We start from the raw sequence: 22,643 nt of genomic DNA on the forward strand, positions 1-22,643 counted from the left end.
ATCAGCTTTAATCTCCGCGAGAAGTGTCGATTCTGTCCATGCGCGCGCTATGCTGCTATCGAACCAATAAGGCAATAAGGCCGCGGCCGACAGGACGGTGGTTTTCCATTCCATCATGGATGGTTCTGATTCAAGATCGATGCATGTCAGGGCCGGCGCCATACCTAAAACGGTCGACCCCCAACTCGGTGTGGTTGGAAGGTCGGCTGCCGGATGCCTTCTTGCTTGCTCTGGACAAGGGCCACGTACCGCAACAGTACGCTCTCGATCATCTGCTATAAAGCTTGGCACGGCCTTTTTCAAAGCCATGTCTGTGGTGGCGGAACGTACGACCACGCAGTGTCATCTGCGGCTACCCTGTTTCCATCCCCAGCATGCAACTTGTATGCATGAGATCGGATCAGGAAAACCTTCCATCTGCTGGACCACGCCCGGGATCTTAGCCTTGCCGGCCTAGCCGGTGATTGATCTACTCCCATGCACATACAACATGGCGCACTAAACTAACTAAATCTTTGTCTAGCTAGCTCTGCAACAATCTGGGCCTACTACAGCTTAAACAAACCGCAGATGCGCGTAATCATGCGACGGATAGAGCGCAAATTTGGCGAGGGCACCCATGGGCCATGGCCATGACCATGGCACGGTTCCTCATGCCGCAAGCAAGCCGCCATCATCCAACAGTACGGGTAGCGCGACTCAGTGCGCGCGGTACTGATCTGATCTCACCCCCAACCGCGGCGACGACGGGCTATGATGACTTGAGCGGCCGTTTCTGTTGATCGTCATGAGCACGTGGGGTCCGGCCTCCGGTCACTCGCAACTCCCTGCTGAGACGCAGAAGAGTACAAACAATCATGCGTGCATCGGTGCATGGATGCATCAGCATCATCAGTGTCAGCCTCGTCGATGACAGATCTACTATGCATCGGTTTCACAGTGTCCGTTGCACTTGGTATGCGAATGCGATGAACGGTGACGCGAAGATCTCCCGTTCCTCGTACGTGACGGCACGTTGTTCGTGTCACACCTTCCTCATTCTTCCAGAATAGCAGCGCGATTTTCGGTTTCAGAACACGGCATCACGCAGAGGTAACACTGCAAATGTAGCTGCCTTAATTTTTCAGCTACTAGATGGGTGAGACAGTCGTCGAGGTGACCTATTCTAGAGCGAGCAAAAGGCGTCGTCACACATCACCAACATCCTCTCAGGCTCTCAAAGTTCCATTCTACCTGTATAATCGTATCAGTTAAGCTATTAGCTACCAGTACGACATTATTTCCCTGTGGCTAATGATGGTGTCAGCGACATCAACCGGCATGCACAGCACAAAGGTCTCTTTCTCATTTGGAGCCGAGATCGAGCATGATGGGCGGCACTAGCTTGGAGATCCTTGCCTGAAAATGGACGCAGGGAGCCCCGCCATTTATGCGCCGGGCAGCCTTTCGCTCCCTCCTTTTTGCCCGTACTCGATGCTGCGTGCCGGTGCCGCCCGCCGCCCGGCTCTCCTCCCCTCTCCCTCGTCGCCAAGCCACCCAGGTACATTTCTTGGCGCGGGCAAAAGCCAATGGAGAAAGAAATGGGTAGGGTCACGATGCGCCGCCGTACCCGCGCGCGTGCCCACTAGCCACTAGCTAGCGACGCTCGCGTGGCCGTGGCCGTGCGCGGCGTGCGGCGCATGGCGCGCTCTGATCGGAGGGAGTGCGGTGCCCGTGTCAGCCTGTGCACGCCATGTGCGTGGTTTTGGTCTGGTTGGAGTCCCTGTACGTGCGCTCGAGCTCTGTTGCACGGTATGGTCACATTGAGGCGACGCGGCCGGGGACGTGGTTCTCGGCATCCAATTGCTTTGCGGGGGACATCCGGACATGACAGGCTCCTCCTCCTCCTCCCAGACTATATCCTCCTTGAGATCAGTGTCACTCTTGGAGCACGTGCTCCTGTCCAGGATACTTTGCAGGAGGAGTAACTGGCGCCAAACGGCAGGAACAAACACTGTAGCGACGGTACTATAGCAAAAACAGGTGCTGTTAGCACGAGTACTGTTCATGCCGATCTAGCAGTTGACCTTGGGATGGACGACTTTCAAGGGCGGTTCCTCACCCTACAGTACTCGGTGACTTACCTTCAGCAGCAAGTCACTGAATCTCAATCCTACTTTGCAGGCCATTGTACACAATTACACTTACACATACATGGAGTATAGTGTTAGCTAAGTCAAAAGTTTGTTCTTGTTGATGGTCAATTGATCATGGTCAAGCTATCACGACGAGGTATTTCCATGCAAGCGGGTAAAAAAATGGAACGGTCTTTAAATCTTACCCTCCAAATGCTAAACGAGGGTTGCATCTATTTTCCAGAGGCTTCTAAATTTGTTTCAACTTCAGCGATAACTCTTAATTCTAACTTATAATAGAGAGCTCCTTATAGACCTCTGGGAATAGAGAGTGGAGTAGAAAATTTGGAGAACTTCCTTAAAATAAAGGGTCTAAGTAGAAGATCTGCTGGAGTGTGTCTTTTTTATTTTAACTTGTAAATTTTAAATTTAAGATATTTTATTTCACCCTGTAAATTTTAAATTTGACATAGGAGGCTGTTCAAGTTTTCCACCAACACGCACGCGTAAGGTCGAGTCCTGGTCCCGTCACACAGCACCAACGCTGTACGGTAACCATCAAGTCGCCGGTACAGTACGTAGGCTCGTTCCGCAGACAGGTGGGCCGGGAAAAAGCCCCGCTTCGGATCAGGAGATCAGCAGTGCCCGTGCAGCCCGGCGCGGGCCCATCCTGAGCTGTCTCCCGCGGATGGAGCCCACTTGGCGAGAGCCCATTGCCTGCCTGCCTCCTGCTCTCTAGCTTACCTGAGTAGTGGGGCACCTGATCTTGTCCGTGCCATGCCGTCGTCGTGGTCCTTGGGTTGGTGCTTTGTTTCTAAATAATCTCCATGCTATAAAATGGTAAGAGAGACAGGTCCTGTTGCGGCACCGCGTCCTCCGTAAAGAAGTGCCGGGGGAGCACATGCGGAGAAAGGACCAAGATGGAGACGTGTGCTGATGTTATCCAGAGTGAAAAATAGAAACGGCCAAAGCCCAAGAGTCAATTAGCCAGTGCTTAGAAGCGACATTATTGCAGGTTTATTCTCTGCAATGGTGAGATGTTGGTCCATAATTTGGAAAATGCCCTTGGACAGCAAGGGCACAAAGTAGCTAGCAACTTTTTAGTTTTTTGTTCTGCGAGAAAACTTTTGCAGTTCCTGCGTTTGCCTCCAAAGAATTGGCTTCATTAGATGACAACATCATGAAACAACTCCCTGGATCAGTGGTTTCATCATTAGATTACAACGTGAGTTTACATCCCCAAAGGAAAGGAAGGTTACATGCAGCATGCATCTCTTTGATCTCATTCTGCTGATCTCGTCGCATTAGCTTGTTCATACACACAAGAAAATCATGTAACTGTACTATATTCATTGATATAGCACAAAAAACTGAGAAACGGAAGCAGACGAACCTAACATGATCGAACAAATAAGACCCCACATTAAAGCAGACAATGTTCAGAAACAGCAATCTGGAAATTACAATCGGTGCCCCCCCCCCGCCGGTTCTTGACCATGCCGAGACCAGAAGCCAAGGTTCTTCTTACCGAAACCACCGCAGGCACAGTATCGGACGCCGCAGGGGCAAATCCGTCCGCCCGCGGCGTCCATTTGGATACGAAACCGGCAAAAGAAAAAAAAAAGAGAAAGAGAGAGCGGGGAACAATCGAAGAAGCGCCTCCCCCACCCGCCTCGTGCCGTGCCTCCTCCCCCCGCCGCGGGTCTCCTCCCTCCTCCTCCTCCCCCCCCCCTCCCCCCACGCGACCGCCACCACCACCACCCACACTCCACGGCACCGCGCCAACCGCGCGCACCCCGCATCAATTGCCCCTCCCTCCCTCGCTCGCCGACCGCAGAGGCTTCCTTCCTTCCGTGGGACACTATCGGAAGAAGCAGCAGGTGCGCGCTCGGTACGGTCCACACATGGCGTCGGTGATGCACCGGTCGAGCTCGGACGGCGGGTCGAGCAGCGGGTGGTCGGACGCGGCGGCGGCGGTCTCGGCGGCCGCGGAGGACCGGGCCGGCTGGGAGGTGCGCCCGAGCGGGATGGTCGTGCAGGCGCGGGAGGACGGGGCGCCGCCGAGGCCGCCGCCGCCGGAGATCAGGGTGCGCGTCAAGTACGGCGGCGCGCGACACGAGGTCCCCGTCTCCCCCATTGCCACGTTCTGTGAGTCCTCATCTCGCATTGGCTTTCGTTAAAGCCGCTTTCTCCCTCCATCTAGAGTAGGAGTAACCGCGCTTACTAGTTGATGCTCCATTAACTTGGTTCCCTGCCGCCGCCGCCGCCGATGCTTTCAGCTTTCTCTGTAGACGAAGGCAGAAACTGAAAATTCGTTCGTCTTCTCTTCAGATTTGAATTCATTTCAGCGCGTGTTTTCCCCCTTCCTCACTAGGGCGGGTAAAACCGGCAAGGCAGAGCCGCTTGCTTCTTTGCTAATCGCGGCGATTAATCTAATTACCCTACTCAAGTAGTGGGTGAGAACCCTTTTTTTCCCTTCTGTTTTTCAAACACTTTTCTTTTTGTAAAAAGTTGACCTCATGATAGGTTTAAAATTCTTGCTGGTAAAATCGTGGCTTGCACGAGATATTTTATAACAAAAAAAATCTGGGCTCTTGAATTTAATTTGGCTTTTAAAATTCGCCATGAGCTCCGGCGGCGCCGCGTGGAGGAATTAACGCCGCCGCGATGTTAGGGACAGCGAGTGAGACAGAGACTTTTCCTACTCGTATCATTTCCTTCGTAGCATCTCTCTTCTTATTCAACCGGAAAGAAACAAGGCGCCGGGAATATCTCGTAGTACATGCCACATCATCTGCTGAAGATTTTGCTTCGTGAATGGGGGGAAATTCCCTGCTCCAAAATCCAAATCCTTCTGTCCTTGGCCGCCGGCTTCGGTGCCCCGCCACGCGGCCCGAGCGATCCGAAACCACCGGTTTCATTCCTCTCCTGAATCCTGATGAAAATGTGCCTGGAAATCAGTAAATCATCTGATGCTGAAACTTCAAAAAACCCGTGCATAGGAGCGGTAAAACAAAGGTGAATTTAATTCAGCGGAGCCGTACTTGGATGATTCCTTCCGTGAAATCCCGGCATTACTGTCTGCTCCAACGCTAGCCTTCAGGGCGAGGCAAGCGCGGGTACTTAGTCGCGGATCACGAGGCTAATTAATCAACCGGTTTATCTAGTGATCAGTGAAGCTGGGGGCTTGCTTTGCCATCACTCTGCTGGAGGCCGGAGCGGCAACGAGGAGAGGAGGGAGGCGCCTTTCCCCGACAAAGCGACGGGGGCGCTGCCGGTGCGGGATGCGGGGAATCCAGGGGCAGGATGGCTCCCACGTGTACGGGCGGCCCCATCGGACGGCCTGGAGGCGCTCTGGAGACTCGGTTGTCCCGTTGCACCGACGCCTTTGGCTGCAAGTGATCGCCACGCTGCTTCGTTCACTGCGTAGACTGTTGTGTCCTGCAGAGGAAGCCAGGAAGGGGAGCTGTATGCGCGGCACGTTCTAGCATCATCTCTCGTTGAACTCGAGCCCGTGCATGTGTGCTATCCTTTTTAAATCATGCAAGTTTTCTTTTGGAGAATGGGGATGCTCTTGCAAATTTGCAGTGTTTCTATAGCGCAATGCCTCAAAAAAGCTAAGAAAAATGCCTATAATTTTGTTATTTATCAAAAAGAAGTTTCAGTTTTTTGGCAAAATTTTGGCGTCATAAAATGGCAGACCTGGTCGCTAGGATCTGTTACTGAGTGCCACAGACAGAATTCATCGTGGGTGTTAACCATCACCAGCAGAGCAACAAGTACGGAGCAATGCCTGCCGCTAGCTTGAACATTGATCGTACGCGTTAATATCAGCACCAAAATGTTGGTGATGAGAAATTGAGTAGTAGCCAGTAGGCAGTAGAGATCAGGATTAATCAGCTGTACTCCACTGTGCTAACCAATTGCGTGATCCGTGCAGGGCAGCTGAAGAAGCTTCTCGCGTCGAGGACGGGGCTGCAGCCGGCGGACCAGCAGCTGACCTACAAGGGCCGTGCGCGGGGCAACACGGAGTACCTGGACGCGTGCGGCGTGAAGAACAAGTCGAAGCTGGTGCTGGCCGAGGACCCCGCCAGCCTTGAGCGCCGCTACATCGAGCGCCAGAAGAACGCCAAGATCGAGAGCGCGAACCGCGCCATCGGCGCCATCGCGCTCGAGGTCGATAAGCTCGCCGATCAGGTTAGCCTCACCGTTCCTTCTCACCGCTGACCGAAGCTGCTACTTCTGTCAGCGCGGTGGCACTGATTGATGAAAAACTTCAGGCGATTGAAAATTAGCTGGGCTACTAAAAATTAAAATAGTAGGCAGTTTATTTAGAGAGAAACTTATCTAACGTGTTTAATAAAGAGAAAAAAAGAGAAAGAAGGCATGCTGTTTTTGGTGGAGCCATGGTGCCAATCCGTGCTGCTTCGGACATGTAAGCATGGGGTGGGGGTGGCGCATTGAATGGCGAGTTGAGTAATCTGTCCAAGGAATTTGGTGAGCAAATTGATTTTGCATGAATGGATGTCCTGCCGATGTGGTCATGTAGAGCCGAGCAGTGAAATTCCCACATGGTCCCCGAGCCCATTTACTAGAATAGCTAGCCATCCATTCCAACAGGGACACAGCTTGAATCCCTGACAAGGATGTGCTCCTGCAGGGTGTCATTATATTGCTGCTCCTCCGATGACGATGTCGTGATTGTGATAATGCTGATCAGGAGAAATGTTTCCTGCTTTCTTGTCGTAGGTAACCAGCATCGAGAAATCGATCTCCAGAGGGAACAAGGTGGCCGAGGTGCAGATCACGACGCTGATCGAGCTGCTGATGCGGCACGCGGTGAAGCTGGAGAGCATACCTGCAGTCGGGGACTCCTCTTCGCAGAGGAACATTCAGGTACACCTACACTCACTGCAGGGATCAGGCTACTGACTAGCATGAGCATCCAGATTCCAGATCCACACCAGTTTCAGGGGCACCGGTCTATTGGTTGTGGTACAGTAGCAGCAGTGTAGCATTGGTATCTGAAAATATCTGACCTGCTAGTGGCCAAGCAGTGCCATGGCAAGCAGTGCAAATGTTCATGAGATGGGACTGTAGCTGTCTGTCACCTGTCGCCGGCTGGTGAGTGAAGCGTCACAGGTTCCATCAGCTTCTTTCTAGAAAACACTTGGCCCGGGCGCAAGAATTCCCCCTACAGCCTTTTCCCTGTTGCAAGTGTAATGTCAGTCAGGCAACGGCCTTCGGCGCCAGCTAGCTCTGTTCCTAGGATGTTCTATGGTGAATTCAGACGCTAAAGCAGCGGCCTTATCATTCCCTTGGAGGTTTACAAAGAGTGTGTGGCAAGAAACGCAAACTGGCACGACACGAAAGCTAGAAGCCGGGGCTTCGTGGGCATGGATGATTAGAGATATAAAAAGTGCAGAAACTTTTATCATGGTTGTGATGGTGTCTTCATGCCACCTCAAAGATTAGGATGGGGAAATTCCTTTACATTTTTTTTTGTCTGAAACAATGGCATACTCAAAAAGTTCTCATTCAGCAATCCTTGCACTACAAATGAATGATCTCAGTTACATAGTGCCTCCTAATTCTGACAGGCACATGTTTTGCAGGCGAAGCGGGTGCAGAAGTGTGTGGAGACGCTGGACGTTCTCAAGGTCTCCAACGCGCGGCTGCAGGCCGTCGTGGTGACGACGAAATGGGAGACGTTCGAGGCGCCGGCCACCACGCAGTGGGAGCTCTTCGACTGAAAATCGTCGATCAGTAAAGCGGATACGTGTATACGTGCGTGGTGTTTGTTTTTCTTTTCTTTCCGTGTTGTCTCAGTTTTGGTGCCCATTCGTTGTGATCGTGGTGAACCGGTAGGTTAGGATGCTAGGAGAACCAAAACCCCACCATTAACTGTCTGTAATCGCACAGCAAATCATTCCTCCCCGCCGGCTGTAGTCTATTGATCGGCCCTAATAAAGGAAAGCAACACCGTTCTTTTTGTATCGTACAGACTACGGAGTCCATGTCCATCTGATGACGGCAGAGAGTGCGTGCTGAAAGAACTCTGAAGATTTGCATCAGATCAAGTAGCGGTCGACGACGGCTTTGAGAGTTCAAGCGCCTGTGCTTACAGCGCCCCGTACCGTGGCCGGAGCACACAGGAACAGGAAATTACAATACAGATATTAACCATCGACGCGCAATTGTCCTTTCACGAATAGACTTGCAATGGCACAAGTTATCAAAATCTGGCATATAATGATGTCGGGGTGTGCACAGGAAATTACAATCCTTGCGGACGACGGTACAGGGAGTCGTGTACCGTCCTGCTGTGGCAAAACTTGCTCGTTATTCATTTTCAGAGCGGCGTCAGGGCCGTGAATCTACTACTTAAAAAGCTTGCACGTTATATGTCCGTGGAAGCACCTACACACAGTAGGAACAACCAAATCCGCCAGAAATAACCGCACCTCCAACCTACTCCACAACGAGACTTCAGGGATCAGTGTTTCTACTCCAGAGTTCTAATCTACATTTGGTCCCAGTCAATAGAACCGTTGTTCTCAAAATTGTAGGAAGGTTGTTGCAGGCGGTTGCGGCCCAATCTGCTCATCATGGCGAGGCCTGAAAGCAATACATACAAATTGCGTCAGAAAAAATTAGAAGCGGTTGATAAGCAGAGCAATTGCTTTTCTTGTAATCCATGGCTAGTTCTGAGCATATACAGCTGATATACCGGAGTGAAATTGGCATGACAGAAACAAGACATTTCATATAATGTTGGCAAGACATGTCTATGCTAATTACAAGTGGGTTTTACCAATATTCCTCTATATTATTTATTCCAAGGAACTTCACCGTTACCAAAAGATCATATTACTTGGGTCAGTATAACATATCATTCTTGCACACAACATAATTTATACACAGGCCAAAGCATGACTGAAAGAAGCTGTCAAAGCTTTGCCAAAAATGAGGGTGTATAGAAACAACCATACCTTCTATGACTTTGTAAAGCGATGACCACCACCGATCAGCTGGGACCTGATACTGATTTAAAGATTCGTCAATTTCAGTGTTGTGCTTCCCTTCAAGAACACTTTGCAGAGTGATTACAGCATCCTTTGTTCTCCTGAGGATATTATTTCCCTCAGCAGCTTCTAGGGCGAGGAGGTCACTATGTGATGATGTTAAGCTTCTAGCAAGCGCAAATTGGGCAGCTTCTGCCCATCGATTAGAAGCAACCCATCTCCTTTGAATATCTTGCAGCTTGATTTCTTCCCTCCGTGATCTCTCCTCCACACTTCCAAATACAAGACTCTGTGATCATTTTTCATTCAAAAAGAAAGATGAATTAGCACACCTCTGAAGCCAGTTGTGTAGATTAGCACAAAAGGGGAGGTACAGGATTGCATGCAGACATGTGATAGTTCTTGTCACTGGCACAACATGGCAAGATTAGCAAAATGAATTCAATATTAGATGCAATGTACCTTGAGGTATTCTGCGTTGCTAGGTCCTGTACTCTGCACCATCTTGGAGAAAGCACTCTCCTCATTGCTCAGAAGATTCTCAGGTGAATCAAATTCCAGAACCTGAAAAACACAACATTACAAAACTGAATTGCCAACAAATATAATGATGGGATGAAGTGTGCTGCAATTTTGCTTTAGGTATCTCACTGATGAAAAAAGAAATGATTGATGCTTACACAGCAAATAAAGACCTGTACAATATGAACAAGATATGACGAAGGAAACAACATTACCGACTACAAACAACACATCCAAATTGTGAGGGCTACTTAGCTTCTTTAGTCCTGATTTTAGTCTTTTGAAAACCTAAGAACTCAATTCGCCGTGATTAAATTTAGTATTTGTTCAGATTGATAAAGAAATGACACCAAAATGGTCTAACAATTGGTATCCATCCAAAATATAAGTACTGGTAACTTTAAAAATTGCAATAATCAGCACATGACATGAAAATACTAACATACAGACACTGTACGAATCAAGCACAACAACAAAGACAAAAAAGGATTTACTCAAGAACATACCTGCCCAGCACTTAGAATAAGCAACCTATCACAGTCAATGACTGTGTTCAAACGGTGGGCAATTATGAGCATTGTGCAACTCTTGAATTCCTCACGGATGGTTTTCTGAATAAGAGCATCTGTCCGTACATCAACTGCTGCTGTCGCCTCATCAAGAACAAGTATCTTTGCTCTTCTCAGCAATGCACGAGCTAAGCTCAACAGTTGCCGTTGTCCAACACTAAAATTTTCACCAGCTTCAGAAACCTGTGCCAATAAAACAAAGCTCATGTTGGTGAAAACTTTCCGCATTGCTCATTCTGAAAAAATGAAAAATCTTTAATACAAATGCAAATGACTTTATTCAGGATTACTTTCTAGAGGGCAACACAATTATATTGTTTAGCAATTACTTCAATAAAACAATGTCATATACTCATTCACAGGTAAAATAATGAAAATTAGAGTACCAAATGCTGTCAAATGTCAGACTTAAAAGTCTCGCTGAAGACTGTCTTTCTTAAGCGAAACTATGGCCTATCTGTTCCAAGATACATGACATCATTTGTACAAGACAACAACAACCGAGAAAAAAATTAATGGCCATGAAATTTGACATAAACAAAAGCATACATGCTGCGTACCTCAGCATCTAGTCCTAAGGCATTCCTCCTGATAACATCCTTTAGATGAGCCCTTTCCAGAGCCTCCCAGAGATCCGCATCATTGTGCTCATTAAAAGGATCCAGATTAAATCGAACAGAACCTGAAAGGCCATACATAAACATTTGCTACATAAAAAGCTAGAAATAAAAAACTTACATAACGCACCTACAGTGCTAACATTTACTTTTCAGCAACATACCTGAAAATAGAACTGGTGCTTGTGGTATTATTCCTAGAACTTTGCGCAGGTCCCAAATTCCAAACTTGGAAGTGTCACAATCATCAATCAATATCCTCCCTCGTTCAAGCTCCACGATACGGAACAAAGCATTAAGCATGCTAGATTTACCAGCACCTGTTCTGCCAACGATTCCCACCTTCTCACTTCCATTAATAATGAAAGATATGCCATGAAGAACGGGAGGAAGTTCTGGTCGATATCGAAGCACGACATCTTCAAACTTGATGACACCTGATGATGGCCAGCCAGGGGGTGGTCTATGGTCCTCAATGACAGGAGGAGCTTCAGAAGGCAACTCAATATATGTTCCCACCCGTTCAACAGCATTTAAACTATTTTCAGCAAGACTAGCAAGACGAAGGACAGCTGTGAGCAAATTGGTAATATTGAGAGTGTAAGTAAGAAGTAGACCCATTGTAGATGCAAAAGCCTTCTGATTCTCTGCTCGTTGATTTTGCATAACAGCAAACGTTGCTGTGAACCATATCATGATGCCGCCCAATGTTTCCAGACGAATAGCTAGCCACCTATTTGAACTCATGTTCACGAGTGTGAACCTAATGTTGTTGTCCATTGATCTCCCATTTATGTTTGCCATTCTATCATAGGCTTTATAGGCACGGATTGTGGACAGACCATTCAAAGCCTCTGAAAATTGAGCGTACACGGGAGATCTTGTAATGGAATCCAGACGCTTCACCTCGCGAGATGTTGCCTGAGATGAACATGTATACAAAGTGTCAACAAGGAAAAAGGTAAACTATAAATTCATCTATACTACCGAGGAAACAAAGCATTTGAAAATTTTTCCTTCCATACATGCCTGACTGTTCTAAGCAATCTAAACCATGCAATGTAGGGAGCTGAGATTGTTTGTCTTAGTGGTGATTGGCAGAGCTTATTTCTAGGTGAGATGAAACTTCAGATCTGAGTCATTCTCATGTGGATGTCACGTTGGTGCTTATTTTTAGCATGTGTTTCATAATGAAACTTTGATTTCGTAATGTTTGGTTGGCATACCTGGTAATAGAGGTAAGCTGCATAAAACAAAATCAGGAGCGGCATGATGGCCCAGAGAGACATAGTGCTGACAAATCCAATGAGAACAAAAGTTGAGAGCAATTGAGATATTTGTGCCATAAACATATTGACAAAGACAGCAACATTCCTGTCAATGTCACCCAAATCCTTTGAAAATCTGTTGATGATCCGTCCAAGTGGGTTGGTATGAAAAAATACCATGGGAGCTCTTAATATTGATCGGAGCATGGCATCGTGCAGCCTTTTTGCTGCCCGAAGACTTGATATAATCAACCAGTAAGAGTTTGAGAGAGTGACTAGAACCTAAAGAAAAATATTTCACTTTATTAGCTCAAACCCTATCAATCATAGACACAAAAAGAGCACAAAATATCAAAGAAGTAAACGATGGGTATAAATACCTGCCCGAAAGAAAGAATTCCATAGATCAAATTATAGTAACCAGCGCCATGAATTTTCAGAGAACCCTGATCAGTCCAAATGCTCAACCATGTGCTACTTGAAATACGAAGAACTTCAGTCAGTGCATAGCAAAAGAAGAGTATGGATACCACCCACATCCCTCCCAGTGCATTTTTGTAACTGCAAGATAATGATACTGAGTAAGCATATATTGCAGGCCAACATAATCAGTAAAGACGCTTTACAATATGTAGAATGCCTCAAAGTATCAATGAATATTTAAATTTTAAACACTAATTACAATCACAGAAAATATTATCTTTTACCGTGAAAGGACCTTCCCACTGACAACCCCTGTTTCCCTTTCCTCTTGCTTAATAAGAACAGATTTCCCTGGTTTTGTTTTGTTAGAATCATCCTGACTCTTCTTCGAACCTCCATCAACTATTACAATGTCCCCATTCTCAGTTTGTTTTGCAACATCCTGTGATTTGCTTTCATCCTGCTTCTCTTCTACTTGTTCCTCCATTTTTCCAGCATTTTCCATGAGCTTCTTGAAGAGTTCGCCGCTGTTGCTAAGTTCATCAAAAGTCCCCTCCTCTTTAATTACACCATCATGAATCAGCAGTATTTTGTCAACATATGGCAGAAAATGCAGCTGATTGGTAACAAGAACCCGGGTTTTGTGCTGTAGTTCTTCTTTGATACATTTGTCAAATACCTGCACATGTACTCATTTCAGTGACAAGATTCTGTAGTAGCACATGTATAATAGGAAAACTTAGGAAAGAACAAATAAAGCAGAAAGCTTAAATGTTTTCTAAAGCATAAACCTAAATTGCAGTCACTAATCTCAGACACTGCTACAGCTAAAAACTAAATATGATTATTATATGATGTGATACATGGAACATCCAGAGAAGCCCATTTGATATGAGCTGTATGAACTATTTGTCACGTAACTCTGTGAATGGTTGACTATAATCTATTGTCAGTTGCAATGAATTTTGGATGTTTGTTGATGTCAAATCATACTTTGCACAAATCCATGTGTCAAGGGACATGAATTGTTAGTATATCTGGGGTCTGGGCTCTAGACTCTCTAGGCTTCCTAGATAGATGGGACCTCAAAATAAGGATCACGGACATCCTATGTAGAAGCATCATTTCCAACTATCAATAGCTCACTATTTCCAGTATGTGAGTAGATCATAAATAGATAGCATAAACAAGATGGTATATAATTGACAGTGAATGCACCTGACGGCCAACATGGGCATCTAATGCACTGAGTGGATCATCAAATATGTACACATCTGAATCTGAATACACAGCTCTTGCCATTGAAACTCTTTGCTTCTGCCCCCCGCTAATATTAACTCCTCTTTCACCAATCTCTGTGAGATCGCCGCCCTGATAGAAATCCATTGTTTTTTAATTTGCAACAGAAAATTAAAGCACCGTGCACCAATATTAGTAAACAAGAAAGGCGTGACTAGATTACAACATGAGAAATAAAGGAACATATTCCCAAGGAAGCTCCCTTTGTATCAAATAAAACCTATAATCTGAATAGTGAAATCTGAATACTTGTATTTAGAACTTACCGGGAGTAGGTCAAGATCATGCCGCAATGAAGTTACATCTATTGCTTTCTCATAGCGTGGAGCTTGAAAGGGAGACCCAAACAATATGTTGTCCCGGACCTGTGAGGTCATAGTTAGATCGCTGAAGAAGTTGTACAAGATTCAACTCAGCAGAATTAAGAGTGGAGAATCTCACAGTAGCATTGAAGATCCATGAAACTTGAGGAACATAGGCCACCGATCCACGAAGAACCACTGAGGTATCTGATCCCGACACTGGTGGTATTTCTCCAAGCATGGCAGATATGAGAGAAGTTTTACCCTCTCCAGTGCTTCCTACGATTGCAACTAAACTTCCAACAGGTACATCCAGGTTGACATTTGATAAAGTTGGTCTCTCAGCCTGCCAACATTTAAAAAATTGGTTCTCAAGAAGCATCTTAAAATCAGATGGAAAAGGTAATGTGAACAACTTTATACTAATCTTGAAAAAAGGAGGATATCTCGATATAAGACTAAGAGATAATAGCACCTTGAGTCCTATGACGTACTAGAAGAATATCTACAGAAATCATCTACTTTTGGCTATCTTATAAAACCAATGGGCTATATAGTAAGTTTCTATCTCTCATCCTGATCACTCGCACCCATATACATGAAGCATGCTAGCCATTGCTAATGACTTAATTTCACAAGACAAGAAGTCAACTACTATAAATAATAGGGGTGTGGTTGCAATAGTGAAAAATATACATGAACATGAATTTACCTGTGATTCCCATGAAAAATACCCATTCTTGATAGAAATCGCCGGAAGCTCAGGATCAATAGGCGGATTTGGCAGAAGCAATCTCTCTTCAGCCAACAGGAGATCTTCAAGCCGCTTCAATGATACCTTACAATTAACCACCTGTTGAATTTACAAGAAAAACAACAATGGTAAGCAACCATGAGTACCAAACATAAGGACACAGTCAATGAGGACATCATCGGTATGAATCAAAATTCCAGTCCAACTATTTAACTAGATAATTTTTATAAGCCATAACTTTTAGCTAGATAATTTTTCAAAGCCAGATGAACACGTAATAAGGGGGAAATGCATGGCCAGCAATCTAAGAATCTAGTAATTACATATAGAAATTGGGATGCTTTGTAATTTCCAAGTAGCTTTAAAAATAACTTATAAAAGGAAAGAAAACATTATCCTACACACCTGAGTTATCAGATTCGGCAGCATAAAAAGTGGGAACCTTAAGACTGCAAATAATGAAAGAGAGGTAAACGCCTTTGCTGGTGTCAAGTCACCTCCCAGTAGAGAATATACGCCAAATGAAACAACAGTGACAATAACCGGGATACTGTTCAGGATAAAGCTATTCAGCTGCAACAAGCAAGAAAATGATAAGAATAAGCGCAAAGACATCAGAGTTCTATTTTGAAGGAAGAAATATGATGCACAATAAAACTTCTCACAAGTCAACTTCTGTACAAAAATGTCAATTTTAAAACTTATGCAAAGATATAAGAAATATACCGCAGCAAGCAACTGAGCCCTGCGGAACCAAGAAAGTTCATCATCGCGGATGTCCTGCACCTTTGACTGGAAGCTTTGCTCCCAAGCATAACACCTAACAAAAGAAGTTTTTGGAAATTAAAATAGTTATAACCAAACCTAGGTGTTAGTAATAACGAAATAAAAAAAATGAATATAACATACTTGACTGTATCCATAGCAGCTAATACTTCATTCATGAGACTGATTCGCTTGTCGGTCCTTTGCAAACCCTCCTTGGTAAGTTTTTGCATTTTGCTGATGATGACTGTCTGGTAAAAAAAAACAGAAAAGATAAACCATACAAGTCACTTTTGACATCTGAAAGCAGTATCTTACAGAAACTTCAACAGTCACTGTTTTGACAGAGATGTGTCAAGTTACAAATAGAGTGTGCTAAAGATGATACAGCTAAAACTGCACCATCAACCTTAATTGGGAAAAATGTAAGGAGTGAAAAGAATAGATCCATCATAAACGTTTAGTTCCAAGACCAGTTCATCTATATATAATGTGAAATAATTACTCAACAACCACAGCTTCAGGTTATTAAGTTTTGGCAATTGCAGTAGATTGGATAGAACACGTACAGAAACCGTTACCAATGGTTTTTCCATAGAAATATCATCATATTAACAAAATAAATGCTTATTATAATTTTTTTCTCCATAAGAAAAGCATACATGGTAATAGCACGAACATGAGGGGCTACAACACCAACAAATAAATAAAAGGTTCACAATTGCATAACTACAGGAATTACATTAACTCCAAATACGACACAAGAATGTGTATATGATGAACATCTTTTCTCTAGCAAATGCAGCAGCCAATTCACTAGTAACAATGGAACTGTCACTAAAACAGAAAGCATACTAGCATAGACACATAGACATGCGACATAAGAAATTTCAGGACTGCATGTTCACAAAGAGAAATGTACCTGAACTGGAAACAAAAGAACCAACATGAGCGCACCGACTAATGCTGCAGGACCAAGCTGCGCGTATAGAAGGACCATGGAAATAACAATGCGGAAAGGCGCAGACCATAGACTGTGAAGCTGCTGGCACACTTGCTGCAAAGGTGCAAATGTAAATTAGAAGGATGCAAAACGCACACACAAATGGACAGGACACATAGTATCAATACGCACTTCTCCCTCCTTCATAACAGTAAGCCAATTTAATAACACAAATGTGGGTACCTGAAGGGACTCCGCGTCAGTTGAAATCAAATTGGTAATCCTCCCAGAAGCAAACTTCCTACGACTATCATTAGTCAGTCGCAAGGACTTGCGGAAAACAGCTGCAATCTGTGTGACAACAAAAGGTTAGACTTTGTTGAAAACTTTGATGACCATACATAGAGGAAACATAAGAAACAAGGTAGAGACCATGTATAAGAGTCCTTGAAGATGCTAAAAAACAAATTCATATTAAGTAATACAATAACCAACAAAACCAGATAATGTAAAAGGAAAATTTGGAACAAATATTTCCCATTATCTCACTAAATTCCGTACAATTATCTATTAAGGCTATTTTGCTTATCCAATTTGCTTATTATCTGACATATCAGGACTTGCAACCCCCAAGCCAACCATAAGGTTCATAAGTAGAAGAGTGATCTCAAGAAGGGAACAAGAGATTCCATGGATGCTTGCTGATTGCATAACCTCTTAACAGAAGGGAAATAAAGTTCTTGATATGCAAGAAACACATACCAATGTGGACCTCAACCTGAAACCGACACGCATGACATTCTGAAAGTACTGTGCCTCAGCAAGAACTCCCAGTGACTGAAAATTGAAGCGAAAGGGTTATTCAATTTTGAATCACTAGTACCACAATTGTTGCTTGGAAGTTCAAACACACTGAAACAGCAAAGAAATGCAGTGCACACAACATGCAAGAAACGAAAATGATCCATACCACTCCAGCAAAGATTGAGAAAGCGTAGATGTACCCGTTCCAAGATGGATCACCATTTTGCATAGACTACCAGGAAAAATAAGAGTTTAGCGCCTTATAGTGGTGAAAAGCGAATAACATAGTGTGCTAGATTTTCACATTGCATGGTCTGTTCTAGAATCAATGCACTTACCAGTCTATTAACGATGGTTACAGGTGATTAATGAAAAGGAACATATTAGCCTATTAGGATAAATGAGCACTTCTATGTTATTGACTTTGAAATGTCACAAAATAAGAAGCAATACCTCTAACAACAGGTTCAATATGAGTGGACCAACAAATTGAGAAGCATCATTGCCAATCTACAAAATTGAGGGAAACATATCAGCTGCTGAGAATAACACAGAATGTTTATAATGGAACAAATATGAAAAGGAAACACAGGGAAAACCGTCTAACGAAATGATATGGACAAAAAACTGACCTTAAAAAATCCTCCCAGCCAGAACCTGAAAGTGATAGTAATTAATCACTACACGCACAAATATCAAATCAGACATATAGGTATCAGGTTTACAATTGCACATACCTTCCCCAAAGGCTGCTGTGAAGAGCTCGTAACAGCCAAGGTTTTGGTTTTCGAAGCTCATCATTCCAGCATTTCTGGAATCTGAGATAGGATTGAGTTGTTAGGATTTGCAGGTCCAAGTATTTGTCATTTCAACAAGGCGAATGGGAAAACATACCGGCTATACAAAGTTTCAGTCTCATCCCAGCTGTCTAGTTTCCAAATATCCTTATCTGTGATAGGCCTTTTATATCCTTGTTGCATTAGAGGAGTCATCCATGAAAAGAATATTCCTAGCAAAGTAACACGATAACAAAATATATCATTATTCAAACAGGGATAGAAATTTAGTTATGTATCTGGTAATGTGGAACAACTTCTTATCACTTACTGGAAAATATGTTGACATGTCTCTCAGGGCAAATCTGCTCTCCACCGGGAAGAGGTTCATAATCAGTATTGTCGACCAGTGCCTCATTCCTGATAGGGGTATAACCCGGATAAGGATCCAAACTAGGCAGATAAACCACCATGAGAATTCCAAACAAGAACTGTACAAAAAGAAAGGTTTAGCATATAACAGAGATAACACCAAAATATTATTATAGGACAACTATAGAAATGAAGATGCAAACCTGGCATACAATCTCACTGCAGTATAAGTAAAAGATTGAACTGCATAGGGGGAGAAACACCAAGTTAGCCTATTACAAAATTCTTAGCATGACAAAAATTACGAGTCACCACCAAATATAGTTTCATCAACAAAATAGATGTTACAGATGTACTGTACCTCGAACTGTAGTACTGCCTCACTGAGAGCACAAGATTAAACATAGCAGCTTCCCCAATCAACACATAAATGACCACAAACCGGATGTACCATCTAAACTCATAGATATAAATTCTTGTCTCCAGCAGAATCATTACAAGCATACAGCACCAAGCAGCAGATTCAATGATCAATGAGATAATCTGTAGAATTGCAGATTTTTAAATACCCGAAAAGGCCAAAAATGTACAAGAATATATAAGTAGAGGACATACTGTAGTTTACATGATTCCATAGGTACAAGAATATATGAGTAAAGGATACACTATAGTTTACATAATTCCATAGCTACTGAGGAACTGTTTGCACTTGGTTATGGTTATCTATCCGATTCACATTTTCTGTATATTGCAGCTAATTCTTATTACTATCGTTCACTGGCAACAAAAGTAGAAGAGAAAAATTAGCTCACTGCTATCAATAAGTAGATATTGGAAAACACCATCTAGTATGAGGATTCAAGGGGCCACATTTAGTTACTTGGATCATATCTTTCCTACTTGGTGACCTCTGCGATGGGGCTGAGGCTGAGCAGTAGTACCTCAAAAGAAAAAAATTATACTTCCAGTACTTGTCAGGTGCATCTAACAACACTGCTTTCTACAACTCGCACAAAGTATGTCCTGCAATCTAGTACTACATACTAGGGCTCAGTAAATATACTTGCCATGGGAGCAACATATAAAGTAAACAGAACTTGGTAATAATGGTACCGTATTAGCCCTCTCACCTCAAATGGAGCAAGGCCTGGCTGCCCATCCAAGTTCATGATGGAGGTACCAGTGGCAATCCGGTATAGTGGCTCGGCTATGCAGTACACCACAAGTAGTCCAAGCAGATAATTGTAGTACGGTGAACGTAACTTGTATCGCTGCACTGTGTAGTCCCTCGTTGTCCTCCATATACGATAGAAGCAAACACCAAACAGTGCGAGGAATGAGATGCACACCACCAGGGTGTCGATGCCACATGGAGTGTAGGCACCGAATGCGTTCTCCACCACATGCGACCAAGCACCATGCTTGACTGGCTGGCAATACCAATCCAGTGGGTCAAACCCCATCTCGCCCCCTCCACTTAGTAAAGTTGCTCTTCACACAGTTCTGATGTCCTCCTGAATTCAAGAAGTTAATCAGTGAAACAAGAGAAAATTCAGCAAATGAGCATTGCAATTCAACATAATTCTACCAGGAAACTAGTTTACTAGCCCAAAGGTCAAATAGGAGCAAACTACTTCGGTTTGTAAACAGTGCAACGCTGATAATTTCACCGAGCAAAGACATACACAGGAGCAGACTCAATGTGGGCATGTTGATTCAATTGACGCCCAAAAAGTTTTGGAAAGTAAACTACGCATACCTTAATCAGGTACAAGAGTGGCTCAACTTGGATGGCTCGGTACGCTGAGGAAGAAGAAGAAGCATCACCTAATCAAAACAGCAATGGATGGGCTGGACTGGACACGGGCACCACGAAGCAGTTCAGCACACGAATAGAAAACCAACTAAACGGGCAGGGAGAACACGTACAAACAGAGCTAGAATTACTTGCCGATGGCAACCGAAAGGAGAAACCAAAATCCACAAGCGGATGGATCTCCGCCCCACTCGCCACCCCGACTCACTAGCCTGACGGAAGAGCGGTGCTGCAGCGGCGCCACATGACAGCCCTCCACTACAACAGGCCAAACACAAAAGCGCAAAAGGCGATATTAACAACGAGGGTTTATCATCATCCCGAGAGAACCGAGAATCCGCACCACGAATGGCCCAACCTCGCGAGATCCTCCCGCGAAAGCTGCCGCGAAATAAGAGGCTCGCTCGCAACTCTCTCCGTAAATTTTGCGCGGGGGGCCTGGGGTTTATCTTCTCCGCTCGCGCGGCGCACAACGAGAGCCACAGCCACCCAAGCCACACAGGAGGTCAGGAGCTACGCGACAAGGCATCCAAGTCAAGAGGAACGCGCGCCGCAGAAAAATCCGAAGCACGGCAATACGGCATCCGCGATCGGAGGATCCGCGGGCGCGGGCGGAGGCGGAGAGCTCACCTCGGCGGCGGATCAACTGGAGCGGCGGAGGCGGAGGCGGAGCGTCAGCATCCCTCGCGGTGGCGGGCACCTCTCGCCCAGTCGCCTTCGTGGGAAGGAGCGGCGGAGAATGGTATAAAGAGGTTTATTTACGAGTTTGGATTCGAACACGCTGACGCTTTGGGGCCTTTGGGGTGTGGATTCTTCTACAAGCCTTTTGATTTGAGAGAAAAATATATGCAATTGGTTGGTTTCGTCATTGGTGATGGTGTCTGCTGCCCGCAGCCGCTTGCCTTTTTGTAATTTTCGGCATTAACCACAGATCATGGGAGGAGGATGATATTGTGGGCATGAACCTTTACATCGAGATCCTCTAATGAATTCAGATTGGTAAACGTGGGCCGTGGCAGGTAGAAAGTATTATAATCTGAAAAAGGTCCCAGGTAAAACGGTTGGTGTGCTACTCATCGATCCTATGACGAGGCTCGGACCAGTAAATTTGATATTTCGCCTGCAAAGCTGCCATCTCTTCTTCTTTTTTTCGATGACACCACCTCATACTATTCTCATGTCCACCACACAAAACGAAATTCCACTCTAACAATCACACTAACACCCTTTTCCATTGTTAAGCGTTTGCTCAAAATTTCAACCGAGTCTCGAAACATCCGATTACAAGACGGTTGCACACTGTGGTCTACGTATAAACATAAGGGGAAAAGGACAACCAAATCGAAGTACTGCAGGGGCATTTCTACACAAACCTCATGTCATCTTCTTTGTTTATTTGTCAGCGCTGCCCTTAAATCCTGTGATGGCCGGTGGGGCCTTCCTACCTCCGCTTTCTCCACAAAATCGATAAAATATGTAGTAGTTTTGGTTTCCCAATCGCGAGATTCGGTGGCGGCTTTGAGGTTCGGTGTGGACGACGTCACTGCTGACGAGCGGCCAATCGGTGAGGGACTGGGCCACTGGCTCTCAGTAACACGAGTCAAACAAAGGAGCCATCGCAAGGCCCGTGAATTCGGCGGGCTCGCACAATGACACAGCCCTGGACTCTAGTCTAGCAGATAATGTATAGTACTGAGTAGCAGATAATTTGGCGGAAACAATTGGCTGGTAGGTGTATGGAAGTTACTGCGGTAAATATCAAGCGGAGAATGTCAAGATGAGGCGTCAGCGTACTGGTGCTGAGATTCACGGTGCCCACCAGCATCCCTAGAAAGGACTAGTAAATGGAGACACGCTTAACTTATCTCCTAATTAATCAACTTCCGAGGAAATGTCTAATCTCAAAAATCAAGTATGAAGATGTGGAATCTACATAGGATACAGCGTACTGCACGACCGCGCACACACACCACACACAATGCAAGTGCACGCTTTTCTATTCCATAATTTTGTTCAGTAAAATCATGGCCAATCCCATGGCGTATTAAGGCTATTCACAATGGGAGTTTCATGGGGTGTTTCATGGTATTAATTAGCCTGCCACATCAGCAATTTGGATGACATGGCACATCATTTAAGAAGTAAGAGTTTCATGGAGTTTCATGAGGATGAAACTATGTTAACCCATTTCCCAGAACTTGGAAACCGTGTGAAACCTCCATTGAGAGTGTTTTGTTTCATCTTCACACAATTGAGTAAATCCTATTGGTTATT

The 22,643-nt window shown here is 44.8% G+C and overlaps 2 protein-coding genes across 7 annotated transcripts; one reads left to right on the forward strand and one right to left on the reverse strand.

The window, feature by feature from the left end:
- Positions 1-3,884: 3,884 nt before the first annotated feature.
- On the forward strand, positions 3,885-8,117 carry LOC112899938 (BAG family molecular chaperone regulator 1-like). The gene is made up of 4 exons (XM_025968607.1): positions 3,885-4,262; positions 6,055-6,311; positions 6,864-7,010; positions 7,730-8,117. The coding sequence occupies exons 1-4, from the start codon at positions 4,019-4,021 to the stop codon at positions 7,865-7,867; spliced, it is 786 nt and encodes a 261-aa protein (XP_025824392.1). The 5' UTR covers positions 3,885-4,018; the 3' UTR covers positions 7,868-8,117.
- Positions 8,118-8,311: 194 nt separating this feature from the next.
- Positions 8,312-21,152, reverse strand: LOC112899937 (ABC transporter C family member 2-like). 6 transcript variants are annotated; one of them, XM_025968602.1, is made up of 31 exons: positions 20,728-20,841; positions 20,505-20,627; positions 20,313-20,409; positions 19,684-20,067; positions 18,915-19,096; positions 18,757-18,796; positions 18,513-18,672; positions 18,300-18,414; positions 18,143-18,223; positions 18,038-18,062; positions 17,859-17,915; positions 17,572-17,637; positions 17,364-17,438; positions 16,845-16,952; positions 16,581-16,715; positions 15,803-15,909; positions 15,620-15,713; positions 15,299-15,466; positions 14,852-14,992; positions 14,279-14,485; positions 14,104-14,202; positions 13,757-13,909; positions 12,823-13,217; positions 12,496-12,676; positions 12,074-12,397; positions 11,012-11,768; positions 10,791-10,912; positions 10,168-10,413; positions 9,602-9,703; positions 9,107-9,428; positions 8,312-8,732 (listed from the first exon to the last, which is right to left on the reverse strand). In XM_025968602.1, exons 4-31 carry the CDS (start codon positions 20,014-20,016, stop codon positions 8,638-8,640), a joined length of 4,890 nt encoding a protein of 1,629 aa, XP_025824387.1. In that variant the 5' UTR covers positions 20,017-20,067; positions 20,313-20,409; positions 20,505-20,627; positions 20,728-20,841; the 3' UTR covers positions 8,312-8,637. The 6 variants fall into 6 exon arrangements, with proteins under 6 accessions (XP_025824387.1, XP_025824388.1, XP_025824390.1 ...); XM_025968603.1 differs by having other exon boundaries at positions 20,501-20,627; XM_025968605.1 differs by having other exon boundaries at positions 20,313-20,356; positions 20,483-20,627.
- Between the last annotated feature and the right edge of the window lie 1,491 nt (positions 21,153-22,643).

The sequence above is a fragment of the Panicum hallii genome, chromosome 7 (genome assembly GCF_002211085.1).
Source record: "Panicum hallii strain FIL2 chromosome 7, PHallii_v3.1, whole genome shotgun sequence".
Lineage (NCBI taxonomy): Eukaryota > Viridiplantae > Streptophyta > Magnoliopsida > Poales > Poaceae > Panicum > Panicum hallii.